This window comes from Oncorhynchus gorbuscha, unplaced genomic scaffold (assembly GCF_021184085.1).
Source record: "Oncorhynchus gorbuscha isolate QuinsamMale2020 ecotype Even-year unplaced genomic scaffold, OgorEven_v1.0 Un_scaffold_5394, whole genome shotgun sequence".
Classification (NCBI taxonomy): domain Eukaryota; kingdom Metazoa; phylum Chordata; class Actinopteri; order Salmoniformes; family Salmonidae; genus Oncorhynchus; species Oncorhynchus gorbuscha.
In genome coordinates this window covers 1-13,635 of record NW_025749205.1, presented here as the reverse complement: position 1 = coordinate 13,635, position 13,635 = coordinate 1, and the positions used below count along the sequence as shown (strand labels likewise).

At 46.3% G+C, this 13,635-nt stretch overlaps 1 protein-coding gene across 1 annotated transcript; it reads right to left on the bottom strand.

Moving 5' to 3' along the window:
• Positions 1-6,852: 6,852 nt before the first annotated feature.
• On the bottom strand, positions 6,853-7,467 carry LOC124029069 (keratin-associated protein 5-3-like). Its single transcript, XM_046340917.1, has one exon. It carries the CDS (start codon positions 7,465-7,467, stop codon positions 6,853-6,855), a length of 615 nt encoding a protein of 204 aa, XP_046196873.1.
• Between the last annotated feature and the right edge of the window lie 6,168 nt (positions 7,468-13,635).

Genomic DNA, 13,635 nt, shown 5'->3' with positions numbered 1-13,635 from the left:
GTCCTTCAAAGTTTTATTTGAGAGGACTGTATAACCATCAAGATTAATTGTCAGATTCAACAGAAGATCTCTTTGTTTCTTGGGACCTAGAACAAGCATCTCTGCTTTGTATGAGTTTAAAAGTAGAACATTTGCAGCCATCCACTTCCTTATGTCTGAAACACAGGCTTCCAGCGAGGGCAATTTTGGGGCTTCACCATGCTTCATTGAAATGTAGAGCTGTGTGTCATCCTCATAGTAGTGAAAGTTAACATTATGTTTTTGAATGACATCCCCAAGAGGTAAAATATATAGTGAAAACAATAGTGGTCCTAAATCAGAACCTTGAGGAACACCAACATTTACAGTTGATTTGTCAGACGACCAGCACCGGCTTCACAAAATCACAAATAGCGAAAAAAATTAATCACCTACCTTTGAAGATCTTCCTCTGTTTGCAATCCCAAGGGTCCCAGCTACACAATGAATGTTTGTTTTGTTAAATAAAGTCCTTCTTTATATCCAAAAAAGTCAGTTGAGTTAGCGCCAATGATCTCAGTAATCCACTCCTTCAACATGCATACAAAAATATCTAAAAAGCTACTGGTAAACTTCGTTCAAACAAGTCAAATAATATTTCTAATCAATCCTCAGGTTCCCTAATATGTAAATAAACTATAATATTTCAGACGGAAAGAACGGTGTTCAATAGAAAAGGAAAATAGCGAAGAGCGCGCCCTCCTTCACGCTCGCCAAAAGTCTACCTGCCCTGATGAGAACACCTTGGATAAACTACAACTACTTGTTCGCTTTTCAAGAAACAAGCCTGAAACCCTTTCTAAATACTGTTGACATCTAGTGGAAGCCATAGGAACTGCCCCTTTTTGTATATCCCATAGGCTAGCATTGAAAAGGCCTGTGACCTCAAAAAAAATCATTTCCAGATGGATTTTCCTCTGGTTTTTGCCTGTCGTATCAATTCTGTTATACTCACAGATATTATTTTAACAGTTTTAGAAACTTCAGAGTGTTTTCTATCCAATTATACCAATTATATGCATATCCTGGTTTCTGCGCCTGAGTAACAGGCAGTTTACTTTGGGCATGTCAGTCATCCGGAAATTCAGGATACTGCACCCTTGGCTTAAGAAGATTTATTAAACAGCCATCACTAACATAGAGAGGCTGCTGCCTACATACAGACTTGAATCATTGGTGTGTGTGTGTGTGTGTGTGTGTGTGTGTGTGTGTGTGTGTGTGTGTGTGTGTGTGTGTGTGTGTGTGTGTGTGTGTGTGTGTGTGTGTGTGTGTGTGTGTGTGTGTGTGTGTGTGTGTGTGTGTGTGTGTGTGTGTGTGTGTGTGTGTGTGCGTGTGTGTGTGTACGTCGTGTGTCTGTGCGTATGTCTTGTGCGTGCGTCTGTGTCTGTGCGTACGTTGTGTGTGTGTGTGGGTCTGTGCATACGCCCTGTGTCTGTGCGTACGTTGTGTGTGTGTGTGGGTCTGTGCATACGCCCTGTGTCTGTGCGTACGTCGTGTGTCTGTGTCTGTGCGTACGTTGTGTGTCTGTGTCTGTGTCTGTGTCTGTGTCTGTGTCTGTGTCTGTGTCTGTGTCTGTGCGTACGTCGTGTCTGTGTCTGTGTCTGTGCGTACGTCGTGTGTCTGTGTCTGTGCGTACGTCGTGTGTCTGTGTCTGTGTCTGTGTCTGTGTCTGTGTCTGTGTCTGTGTCTGTGTCTGTGCGTACGTCGTGTCTGTGTCTGTGTCTGTGCGTACGTCGTGTGTCTGTGCGTCGTGTGTTTTCTCTCAGGGTTTTTCATTACTCAGACTCAGTTTCATGAATCAAATGGAATACAGGAGTGAAAGCAGAATGACCCCCACTAACTCCACTCTACTCACATTCCTTAAGTTAACATAAATATACTTAATCAAGTCGGTAAGGACAAGCTTCTACTCCCCTGCAGAAGAGAGCACAGTGCATTAACCTCTGTCTCTGGAACTGAGAAGCAGATCTGGGTTCAAATCTTAGAAGAAAGAATTATTTCAAATGGTATTTGAACCCAGGTCTGTCTGAGAATCGGTCGTAGCGTTCAGATCATCCTGGCTCCCTGTTTTTGGGCAATGAAGAATTCGATTTGATGATATTGTGACATGGAGAAGCGTCACTTTTAAGTCTTCGTTCGTGTGATAATCCGTGTGTGGGGTTTCTATTCCTTACTGCACTTTTAAAACTCATAAAAACTCATTATTAAGACACATGTTTACATGGCGTTAAAGCGTTTAACTCCACGGTACAACCCCGCGTCATGTAGTTCAGTAAACTTCAAGAATAAACACAGTGAATGACTTTTTCTCAAGCAATAATGCCACGTATTGAGGGCTCTACCCTACCAGAGGTTTATTGTCCTGCTTAGTGTCACGTATTGAGGGCTCTACCTACCAGAGGATTATTGTCCTGCTTAGTGTCACGTATTGAGGGCTTTATTGTCCTGCTTAATGCCACGTACTCACCTACCAGAGGTTTATTGTCCTGTGTCACATATTGAGGGCTTAATTTATTGTCCTGCTTAGTGTCACGTATTGAGGGCTCTAGCTTGCCAGGGGCTCTACCTACCAGAGGTTTATTGTCCTGCTTAATGTAATGTATGTACATCATAGTGCATATTCACCTCTAACCCTTTTTAAATACCAACATTGCTATATCGACTTTAAGATAGGCCTTAATTGCACCAACGTCTCACTCTAAAAAGTGCATGAATAAGTGATGAGACTGTGCTGAACACTTTGTGACCCGTTCTGGTAAGACAGAGATGATGGGTGGGGTGCAGGGAAGCTATTTCTCCATCATTATCCCAAGACTCTTATCATCAAGGATGTTTACAGAGAGAGTAGTGTAGTCGTTGGCAACATTCACCCTGGGAGGATGAGGAAGGAGGACGCCATGTTATCCTGTCATACACACACCAGACACACAGTGGTTGGCAACATTCACCCTGGGAGGATGAGGATGGACGACTCTATGTTATCCTGTCATACACACACCAATCACACACACAGTGGTTGGCAACATTCACCCTGGGAGGATGAGGATAGACGACTCTATGTTATCCTGTCATACACACACCAGACACACACAGTGGTTGGCAACATTCACCCTGGGAGGATGAGGATGGACGACTCTATGTTATCCTGTCATACACACACCAGACACACACAGTGGTTGGCAACATTCACCCTGGGAGGATGAGGATGGACGACTCTATGTTATCCTGCCCGGACCAAAAACTCATTATTCAGACACATATTTACAGCATCTGTATATCATCACATTCTGAGAGATTTAGTGAAACTCTTTATTTCACTGTGGCCTTAATCAACACAAATCATGCTTCTATTTTAACACTTGTATTGTCCTACAACGCTGAATGATTGGTAGCCCTATAGACAGCATCTTGTGTAGAGAGAGAGAGAGAGAGGGAGAGAGAGAGAGAGAGAGGGAGAGAGAGAGAGAGAGAGAGAGAGAGAGAGAGAGAGAGAGAGAGAGGGGGGGGGGGGGGGGGGGCAGAGATGACAGTGTTACAGAGAGAGAGAGAGAGGGGGGGAGAGATGACAGTGTTACAGAGAGAGAGAGAGAGAGAGAGAGAGAGAGAGAGAGAGAGAGAGAGAGAGAGAGAGAGAGAGAGAGAGAGAGAGAGGGGGGGGGGAGATGACAGTGTTACAGAGAGAGAGAGAGAGAGAGAGAGAGAGAGAGAGAGGGGGGGGAGAGATGACAGTGTTACAGAGAGAGAGAGAGAGAGAGAGAGAGAGAGAGAGAGAGAGAGAGAGAGAGAGAGAGAAACTGATTTACTTAGTGCTCGCAAGCTATGAGGAGCTTAGCAAGAAACTTCTCCAACATGTTACTGTACCTACCTCGGGTGTGGAGCCGGGCGCCACACCCGCTGACGACGTCTGGCGTGATACAGGGAGGAGTATTGGTATTACTACATGACTCTGTATTAAGCACCGTTCTAGGATAGGTAGGAGAGGTCTCTTAAGGAGATCACCTTCTCATGTTTTGGGTGTGTCGTCAGCTTCCGCATGGCGTGTCACTGTATTGTGTTGTAGAGGGCGGTGTGGACCCCGACTGTGAGGTAGGTACTGTCTGTTCCTGGTTTCAACGAGCACCTAGAATGACACCGACCACGAGCCTGGGTCTTTGATCAGATGCTTGATCTTCCCACGGGAGATTATAAAGGCACACACTGGCCGCGGTAAGCGACAAAGGGCGACAAAACGCACAAGTTTTGAAAGTGGCTCGGTTCGTGGTGCTCGCTCCCATGGAAGATGAAATTAGCTGAAGTCTTGAGTGGCCTCTGGGCACGGTTGACCAATGAGCAGAGTTCATCTTGTCAACCACTCAAACAATGTTTTAATGACAACATTCGAGATGACGACAACCCGCTGGTCACATGGTCTGAGAGTTTTCCTGCCGTTCAATAACAGGAAGTGACGTATTTTTTTTGGGGGGGTTTGATGCGGCAAAGGATTGGTGTTTTGAACTAGTGTTAAAGTTACCGTGCGACCATGTTATTTAAGGGCTGTGTTCGGTAACTTAACACTAGTTCAAAACACCAATCCTTTGCCGCATCAAACCCCCCAAAAATACGTCACTTCCTGTTGTGCTTCCTGACTTTTGATTACTGTTCTGCTCTTTCAGGGCCGCTCAGGTGAGGCCTTTTTGTTTCATGCAGCGCGCCAGAGCAGTTCTTGTCGGGAGAAATTAATATATGTATATTATATTCATATATGCTAATTCTATTCTAATAAAGGTTGCTTCTCTTCCACGCCCACAACGGAAGCACAATCATGGCCTCGGATTTGCAGGTGGACGCATTAGAACAGACCCGGGGTCTGTTTCTCTGGCGGCAGACATGCTGAAAGGCTTAGTGTTGTTTCTTCGAAACCAGCAACTCAACCAATCACTCAACCTCTGCCAGTGAATAACAACAACCGGTTTTACACGATTTCTGCATTTATGAGTGTTCCACAGAGCTATAATGTTTACCAGCTGGGCTGCTCTCTCTCTCTCTCTCTCTCTCTCTCTCTCTCTCTCTCTCTCTCTCTCTCTCTCTCTCTCTCTGTGTCTCTCTCTGTGTCTCTCTCTTCCCTCTCTCTCTCTCTCTCTCTCTCTCTCTCTGTGTCTCTCTCTTCCCTCTCTCTCTCTCTCTCTCTCTCTCTCTCTCTCTCTCTCTCTCTCTCTCTCTCTCTCTCTCTCCCTCTGTCCCTCTGTCCCTCTGTCTCTCTCTATCTCTCTCTCTCAATTCAATTCAAAGGGCTCTCTCTCTCTGTGTCTCTCTCTCTGTTTCTCTAAGCAGTCCCAGTCAGTTTGTGGCTGCTGGTTTGGCACTGTTCTCCCATGGGGAAAAAGCAGAAACCAACCAAGTACTCTTTGTTATCTGTTTTGAACAGAAACGTTTTTTTTTGTGCATTAGGCACATTTTTAACATAGCTTGTGTTTTAAGCTTTTCATCGTGAGAGTGAAGTTGTTGTTAGTTGTAGAAAAACACAAAACGTGAAGCTTGAGGAATAGTTTTACTACAAAGTTACTGCTGAGACAGATTGTTTGGGTCGAAGGGTATTTTCTCCAGGGATAAGTGTACTGTACTGAGTGTATGAAAGTACATTTTAGATGATAGACAGGATTTAGATAGGACAGTGAGGCGATAGGTGTGCGTTAAGTTATAAGTGTACTCTACTATAAACACTAAGTTGTTATTTTGTTTTATTTGTCAGGGTTCTGTACTGTTAGATGATATATTCATGATTTAGATACTAAAGTTAGGATTTATTCTCTAAAGTGAGGTGATTGCCGTTGAGTTGACAGCTTCAGGGAGCCCTAGATGGGTCCTCGGAGTCCTTCAGTGAGGTCCTCTGGGGCTGACTAACCTCATGCTTCAGTGCGCTCAACATATTGCCTAACCAACTGCAATCGCGCTTCCCAAATGGCACCCTATTCTCTATTTTAGTGCACTACTTTAGCCCAGGATCACATAGACCTCTGGTCAACGGTAGTGCACTAAATAGGGAATAGGGTGCCATTTGGGCCGCAAATTTCTGACTTACTGACCTGCTTCAACTGACTCCTCTCTCACGTCTCCAGGACTCACGCAGGGCCGTGTAAAAGAGATTTAATGGGAGTAGGAGTTAAGAAAGCACAAGGAAGCCTGCTGAAGAAAGCCCTCCTTTGTGTGTGTGTGTGTGTGTGTGTGTGTGTGTGTGTGTGTGTGTGTGTGTGTGTGTGTGTGTGTGTGTGTGTGTGTGTGTGTGTGTGTGTGTGTGTGTGTGTGTGTGTGTGTGTGTGTGTGTGTGTGTGTGTGTGTGTGTGTGTGTGTGAACATCCAGTAGCTATACTTCCTCCCTCCCTGCAGTAACTTTCCCTCACCACCCCTTTCCCTGTACCTCTACCCTCCAGCATGGGTTCTAATAGAAACCCATACAAATCAAACACCCTACACTTCTGCTTGACTTTGGAAACCTATTTGGAATTTTGTGTTAAACATATATATTAAAGGGCCTCTGTGTGACGGTAGTGGACTGATTCCCTCTGGCTCCTCTGAGTTCTCTAGGAAATGAGCCCTTGGAGGCTCTTATGGTAAAACCAATACATCCACCTGAATACATTGGCTGAGTCCCAAATGGGACCCTAGTCTCTACATAGTGCACTACTGTCCTATGAGCACTATGAGTTTTATGAGTCATATGGGCACTATGAGGGCTTTGAGCACTATGAGTCCTGTGAGCACTATGAGTCCCAGGAGCACTATGGGCACTATGAGCTCTATGAGTCCTATGAGAACTATGAGTCATATGATCACTATTAGCACTATGAGCCCTATGCATCATATGAACACTATGAGACCTGTAAGGCCTATGATCACTGTGAGTCCTGTGCATCCTATGAGCATTATGAGTTCTATGAGCATTATGAGTTCTATGAGCATTATGAGTCCTATGACCATTATGAGCCCTATGAGCATTATGAGTCCTGTGCGTCCTATGATCACTGTGAGTCCTATGATCTCTAAGCCCACACAGCCCACACAGCCCACACAGTCCACACAGCCCACACAGTCCACACAGCCCACACAGCCCACAAAGTCCACACAGCCCACACAGTCCACACAGTCCACACAGCCCACACAGTCCACACAGCCCACACAGTCCACACAGCCCACACAGCCCACACAGTCCACACAGCCCACACAGTCCACACAGCCCACACAGTCCACACAGCCCACACAGTCAACACAGCCCACACAGTCCACACAGCCCACACAGTCCACACAGCCCACACAGCCCTCACAGACCACACAGCCCACACAGCCCACACAGCCCACACAGTCCACACAGCCCACACAGACCACACAGCCCACACAGCCCACACAGACCACACAGCCCACACAGTCCACACAGCCCACACAGCCCACACAGCCCAGGGGTACAAAAAACAACATTCATCCGCCGTCTGGCTGAGCTGAGCACTTCAACCGGGGAACCACTCCTGTCCTGAGAGACAGACTGACGTCCCACAGGATATAGAGGTGTGTGTGTGTGTGTGTGTGTGTGTGTGTGTGTGTGTGTGTGTGTGTGTGTGTGTGTGTGTGTGTGTGTGTGTGTGTGTGTGTGTGTGTGTGTGTGTGTGTGTGTGTGTGTGTGTGTGTGTGTGTGTGTGTGTGTGTACAGGATAGAGAGAAAATAACTGATATTATGGAAAATAGAACCGTTTCTGAACAGTGAACAGTGCTGAAAGAAATGAAGCTTATATCATAGGGAGGAAAGCAGGAAATAGTACCCCAGCCAATCAGCTGACTGGCTGGCTGAATAGTATAATTGCATTCTAAAGGACTAGTGTTCTTGAATGAGTGTTTCAACCAAGGCTGATTTTATCTCAGGGGGAAATGGAACTGTATAAAGCACTGTAATCATCTGATGAAAATTGTATTTTAAATATGTTTATACAGTACAGTACAGTACAGTACAGTGCAGTACAGTACAGGATGGCAGCGTACTGAAGGAATGTTAAAGGGCACTTACTCCCTTGACTGTTTGGAGATTACAAAAAGCTGATCGTATTTAAGACACTGTCTTCCACATCAAATGTATGTCTGCAGTACATCATGAAACTAGACTGTATTGTTACAGTAGGTTACAGTAGGTCGGTTTATAAGGAGACAGGAAGTGAACAAAACCTTAAAATTAAAAACAATCTCTCTCTCTGTCTCTCTCTCTCTCTCTCTCTCTCTCTCTCTCTCTCTCTCTCTCTCTGTCTCAATCTCTCTTCTCTCTCTCTCTCTCTCTCTCTCTCTCTCTCTCTCTCTCTCTCTCTCTCTCTCTCTCTCTCTCTCTCTCTCTCTCTCTCTAAATCAAATCAAGATAAGAAATAAATCTCTCTCTCTCTCTCTCTAAGAAGAAGAAGAAGAAGAAGAAGAAGTTTAAGCTGCCTATCACTCATTGGTTTTTGCGACCAGTGGACAGCCAGTGAATTATGTGGATCGCAGCCTATAGAATAACAGCTGTATAGTGTGGATCCCAGCCTATAGAATAACAGCTGCATAGTGTGGATCCCAGCCTATGGAATAACAGCTGCATAGTGTGGATCCCAGCCTATAGAATAACAGCTGCATAGTGTGGATCCCAGCCTATGGAATAACAGCTGCATAATGTGGATCCCAGCCTATAGAATAACAGCTGCATCGTGTAGATCCCAGCCTATAGAATAACCTATAGAATAACAGCTGTATAGTGTGGATCCCAGCCTATAGAATAACAGCTGCATGGTGTGGATCCCAGCCTATAGAATAACCTATAGAATAACAGCTGTATAGTGTGGATCCCAGCCTATAGAATAACAGCTGCACCGTGTGGATCCCAGCCTATAGAATAACAGCTGCATAGTGTGGATCCCAGCCTATAGAATAACCTATAGAATAACAGCTGCATAGTGTGGATCCCAGCCTATAGAATAACAGCTGCATAGTGTGGATCTCAGCCTATAGAATAACAGCTGCATAGTGTGGATCCCAGCCTATAGAATAACAGCTGCACAGTGTGGATCCCAGCCTATAGAATAACAGCTGCATAGTGTGGATCCCAGCCTATAGAATAACAGCTGCATAGTGTGGATCCCAGCCTATAGAATAACAGCTGCATAGTGTGGATCCCAGCCTATGGAATAACCTATAGAATAACAGCTGTATAGTGTGGATCCCAGCCTATAGAATAACAGCTGCATCGTGTGGATCCCAGCCTATAGAATAACATCTGCATAGTGTGGATCCCAGCCTATAGAATAACAGCTGCATAGTGTGGATCCCAGCCTATAGAATAACAGCTGCATAGTGTGGATCCCAGCCTATAGAATAACAGCTGCATAGTGTGGATCCTAGCCTATAGAATAACAGCTGCATCGCGTGGATCCCAGCCTATAGAATAACAGCTGCATAGTGTGGATCCCAGCCTATAGAATAACAGCTGCATAGTGTGGATCCCAGCCTATAGAATAACAGCTGTATAGTGTGGATCCCAGCCTATAGAATAACAGCTGCATAGTGTGGATCCCAGCCTATAGAATAACAGCTGCATAGTGTGGATCCCAGCCTATAGAATAACAGCTGCATAGTGTAGAATGTATGCACACATGACTGTAAGTCGCTTTGGATAAAAGCGTCTGCTAAATGGCATATATTATTATTATTATTATATTATCCCAGCCTATAGAATAACAGCTGCATAGTGTGGATCCCAGCCTATAGAATACAAGTTTGAGGGAGTTCCTCCCTTCTAAACTCCTCTGTGGTATTTGGGCTCCATACTGTCAAAAACAAGTTTAATTTGAAAAGACCACGAGCGGGACTTTACATTTTCAATCTAATTTGTGCTGATTCAGAAGAAAATGTGCATAGGCCTAAAAGACAAATATTCAAATTCGGTGACTGCCTGCAGGGAGAAACTTTGTAGCGAGGCAGGGGAAAATAGAGGGAGAAGCTACGGGGATAGTCGCATTAGAAGTTGTGGGAGATGAGGAAATGTTAGACGGGCGAGGAGGCATTTCTGAGTCAAATAGAAATTGTTAATTCGACGTTGTCTGCATCTGGGTCTTACCTTCACACCTGATTTTAATAATAAATAGACAATGAGTAACGATAACTTGGCTATATAAGCGGGGTACCAGAACTGAGTCGATGTGCAGGGGTACCAGTACTGAGTCCATGTGCAGGGGTACCAGTACTGAGTCGATGTGCAGGGGTACCAGTACTGAGTCCATGTGCAGGGGTACCAGTACTGAGTCGATGTGCAGGGGTACCAGTACTGAGTCGATGTGCAGGGGTACCAGTACTGAGTCGATGTGCAGGGGTACCAGTACTGAGTCGATGTGCAGGGGTACCAGTACTGAGTCGATGTGCAGGGGTACCAGTACTGAGTCGATGTGCAGGGGTACCAGTACTGAGTCGATGTGCAGGGGTACCAGTACTGAGTCGATGTGCAGGGGTAGGAGGTAATTGAGGTAGATATGTGCATATAACTAGGTGTAACGCTCGAAGAGTGATGGGTGTGGAGTCAGGCGCAGAGAGCAGAGGATTCGAGAAAAACGCTTTAATGTCCAACAGAAATTGTGTACAAACGGGTGATGCCGAACACAGGCGTAAAACACTCTACCCAAGAACAAACTGGTACAAAACGCCGGACAGCGAAAAACCCAACAATAAACCGGAACACCTCTTGACATAACAGCAAACAAGCCCGCACAAACACAGGCAAGCTAATAGAACCTAAATTACCCCAACCCAAAAACCCCAACAAGGAACAGGTGAAACCAATTAGACACAACCAACAGAAAAGGGGAAAAGGGATCGGTGGCAGCTAGTAGACCGGCGACGACGCCCGCCGAGCACCACCCGAACAGGAAGGGGAGCCACCCGAACAGGAAGGGGAGCCACACGAACAGGAAGGGGAGCTACCCGAACAGGAAGAGGAGCCACCCGAACAGGAAGGGGCCACCCGAACAGGAAGGGGAGCCACCCCGAACAGGAAGGGGAGCCACACGAACAGGAAGGGGAGCCACACGAACAGGAAGAGGAGCCACCCGAACAGGAAGGGGAGCCACCCGAACAGGAAGGGGAGCCACCCGAACAGGAAGGGGAGCCACCCGAACAGGAAGGGGAGCCACCCGAACAGGAAGGGGAGCCACTCGAACAGGAAGAGGAGCCACGTGACACTAGGAATAAAGTGACATATAATAAACAGTAGCAGCTGCGTAAGTGATGAGTCAAAAAAAGGGTCAGTGCAGATAGTTAAATAATTCACCAAATAGCCTCCCGGACTAACTATTTGGCGGTCTTATGGGTTAATGGTAGAAGCTGTTCAGGGTCCTGTTGGTTACAGAGTTGGTGCATCGGTACCGCTTGCTGTGGGGTAGCAGAGACAACAGTCCATGACTTGGGTGGCTGGAGTCTTTGAAGATTTTTAGGGTCTTCGTCTGACACCGCCTGGAATAGAGGTCCTGGATGTCAGGGGCCCCAGTGATGTACTCGGCTGTACGCACTACCCTCTGTAGTGGCTTGCGGTCTAATGCCAAGCAGTTGCCAAACCAAGCGGTGATGCAGCCAGTCAAGATACTCTCAATGGTGCAGCTGTATAACATTTTGGGGATCTGAGGGTCCATGCCAAATCTTTTAGCCTCCTGAGGTGGAAGCGGCATTGTTGTTGTGTGTTTGGACCATGATAGACGCTTGGTTATGTGGACGCCAAGGAACTTCAAGCTCTCAATATGCTCCATTACTACGTTGAGGGGGAGGTTGTTATTCTGGCACCACACTGCCAGATCTCTGACCTCCTCCCTATAGCCTGTCTCATCGTCATTGGTGATCAGGCCTACCACCATCGTGTCATCTGCAAACTTAATGATGGTGTTGGAGTCGTGTTTGGCAACGCAGTCGTGGGTGAACAGGGAGTACAGGAGGGAACTAAGCACAAACCCCTGAGGGGACCCTGTGTTGAGGGTCAGATGTTGTAGCCTATCCTCACCACCTGGGAGTGACCTTTCAGGAAGTCTAGGACCCAGTTGCACAGGGAGTGGTTCAGTTCCAGGGCCTGAGCTTTTCCTGGTGGCATAGGGCGGTGTGCAGTGCAGTGGCTATTGCGTAATCCATGGATCTGTTAGGATCTGTTAGGATCCATGGATCTGTGCAAATTGTAGTGGGTTGAGGGTGCCAGGTTATATGGTGGAGGTTATATGGTCCTTGAATAGCCCCTCAAAGCACTTCATGATGACGTAAGTGTGATGACGTAAGTGAGTGTTACAGGGCTATGGTCATTTAGTTCAGTTACCTTCGCTTGCTTGGGTTTCGTAACTATGGTAACAATGATGCACATCTTGGAGAAAGTAGGGGGACGATAGACTGGGATAGGGAGATTAAAATGTCCATAAACATTCCAGCCAGCTGGTCTGTGCATGTTCTGTAGAAGCTGCTTGGAATGCTGTCCGGACCGGCAGCCTTGCGTGGGTTAACACATTTGAAAGTCTTAATCACGTCAGTCATACTTCCGGCGCCCACAGAGATGGCCGCCTCGCTTCGCGTTCCTAGGAAACTATGCAGTTTTTTTTTACGTGTTATTTCTTACATTAGTACCCCAGGTCATCTTAGGTTTCATTACATACAGCCGAGAAGAACTACTGAATATAAGATCAGCCAACTCACCATCAGTACGACAAAGAATATGTTTTTCGCGACGCGGATCCTGTGTTCTGCCTTACAAACAGGACAACGGAATGGATCGCATGCAGCGACCCAAAAAACGACTCCGAAAAAAGAGGGAAACACGGCGGTCTTTCTGGTCAGACTGGAGACGGGCACACCGTGCACCACTCCCTAGCATTCTTCTAATGTCCAGTCTCTAGACAACAAGGTTGATGAAATCCGAGCAAGGGTAGCATTCCAGAGGGACATCAGAGACTGTAACGTTCTGTGCTTCACAGAAACATGGCTCACTGAGAGACGCTATCCGAAGCGGTGCAGCCAGCTGGTTTCTCCACGCATCGCGCCGACAGAAACAAACACCTTTCTGGTAAGAAGAGGGGCGTATGCCTTATGACTAACGAGACATGGTGTGATGAAAGAAACATACAGGAACCCAAATCCTTCTGTTCACCTGATTTAGAAATTACAATCAAATGTAGACCGTATTATCTACCAACAGAATTCTCTTCCATTATAATCACAGCCGTATATCCCCCCTCAAGCAGACACATCGATGGCTCTGAACAAACTTTATTTAACTCTTTGCAAACTGGAAACCATTTATCCGGGAGGCTGCATTCATTGTAGCTGGGAATTTTAACAAGGCTAATCTGAAAACAAGACTCCCTAAATTTTATCAGCATATCGATTGCGCAACCAGGGGTGGAAAAACCTTGGATCATTGTTACTCTAACTTCCGTGACGCATATAAGGCCCTGTCCCGCCCCCCTTCGGAAAAGCTGACCATGACTCCATTTGCTGATCCCTGCCTACAGACAGAAACTAAAACTAGAGGCTCTCACGCTGAGGTTCGTCCAACGCTGGTCCGACCAAGCTGACTCCACACTCCATGACTGTTTCCAGCACGTGGACTGGAATATGTTT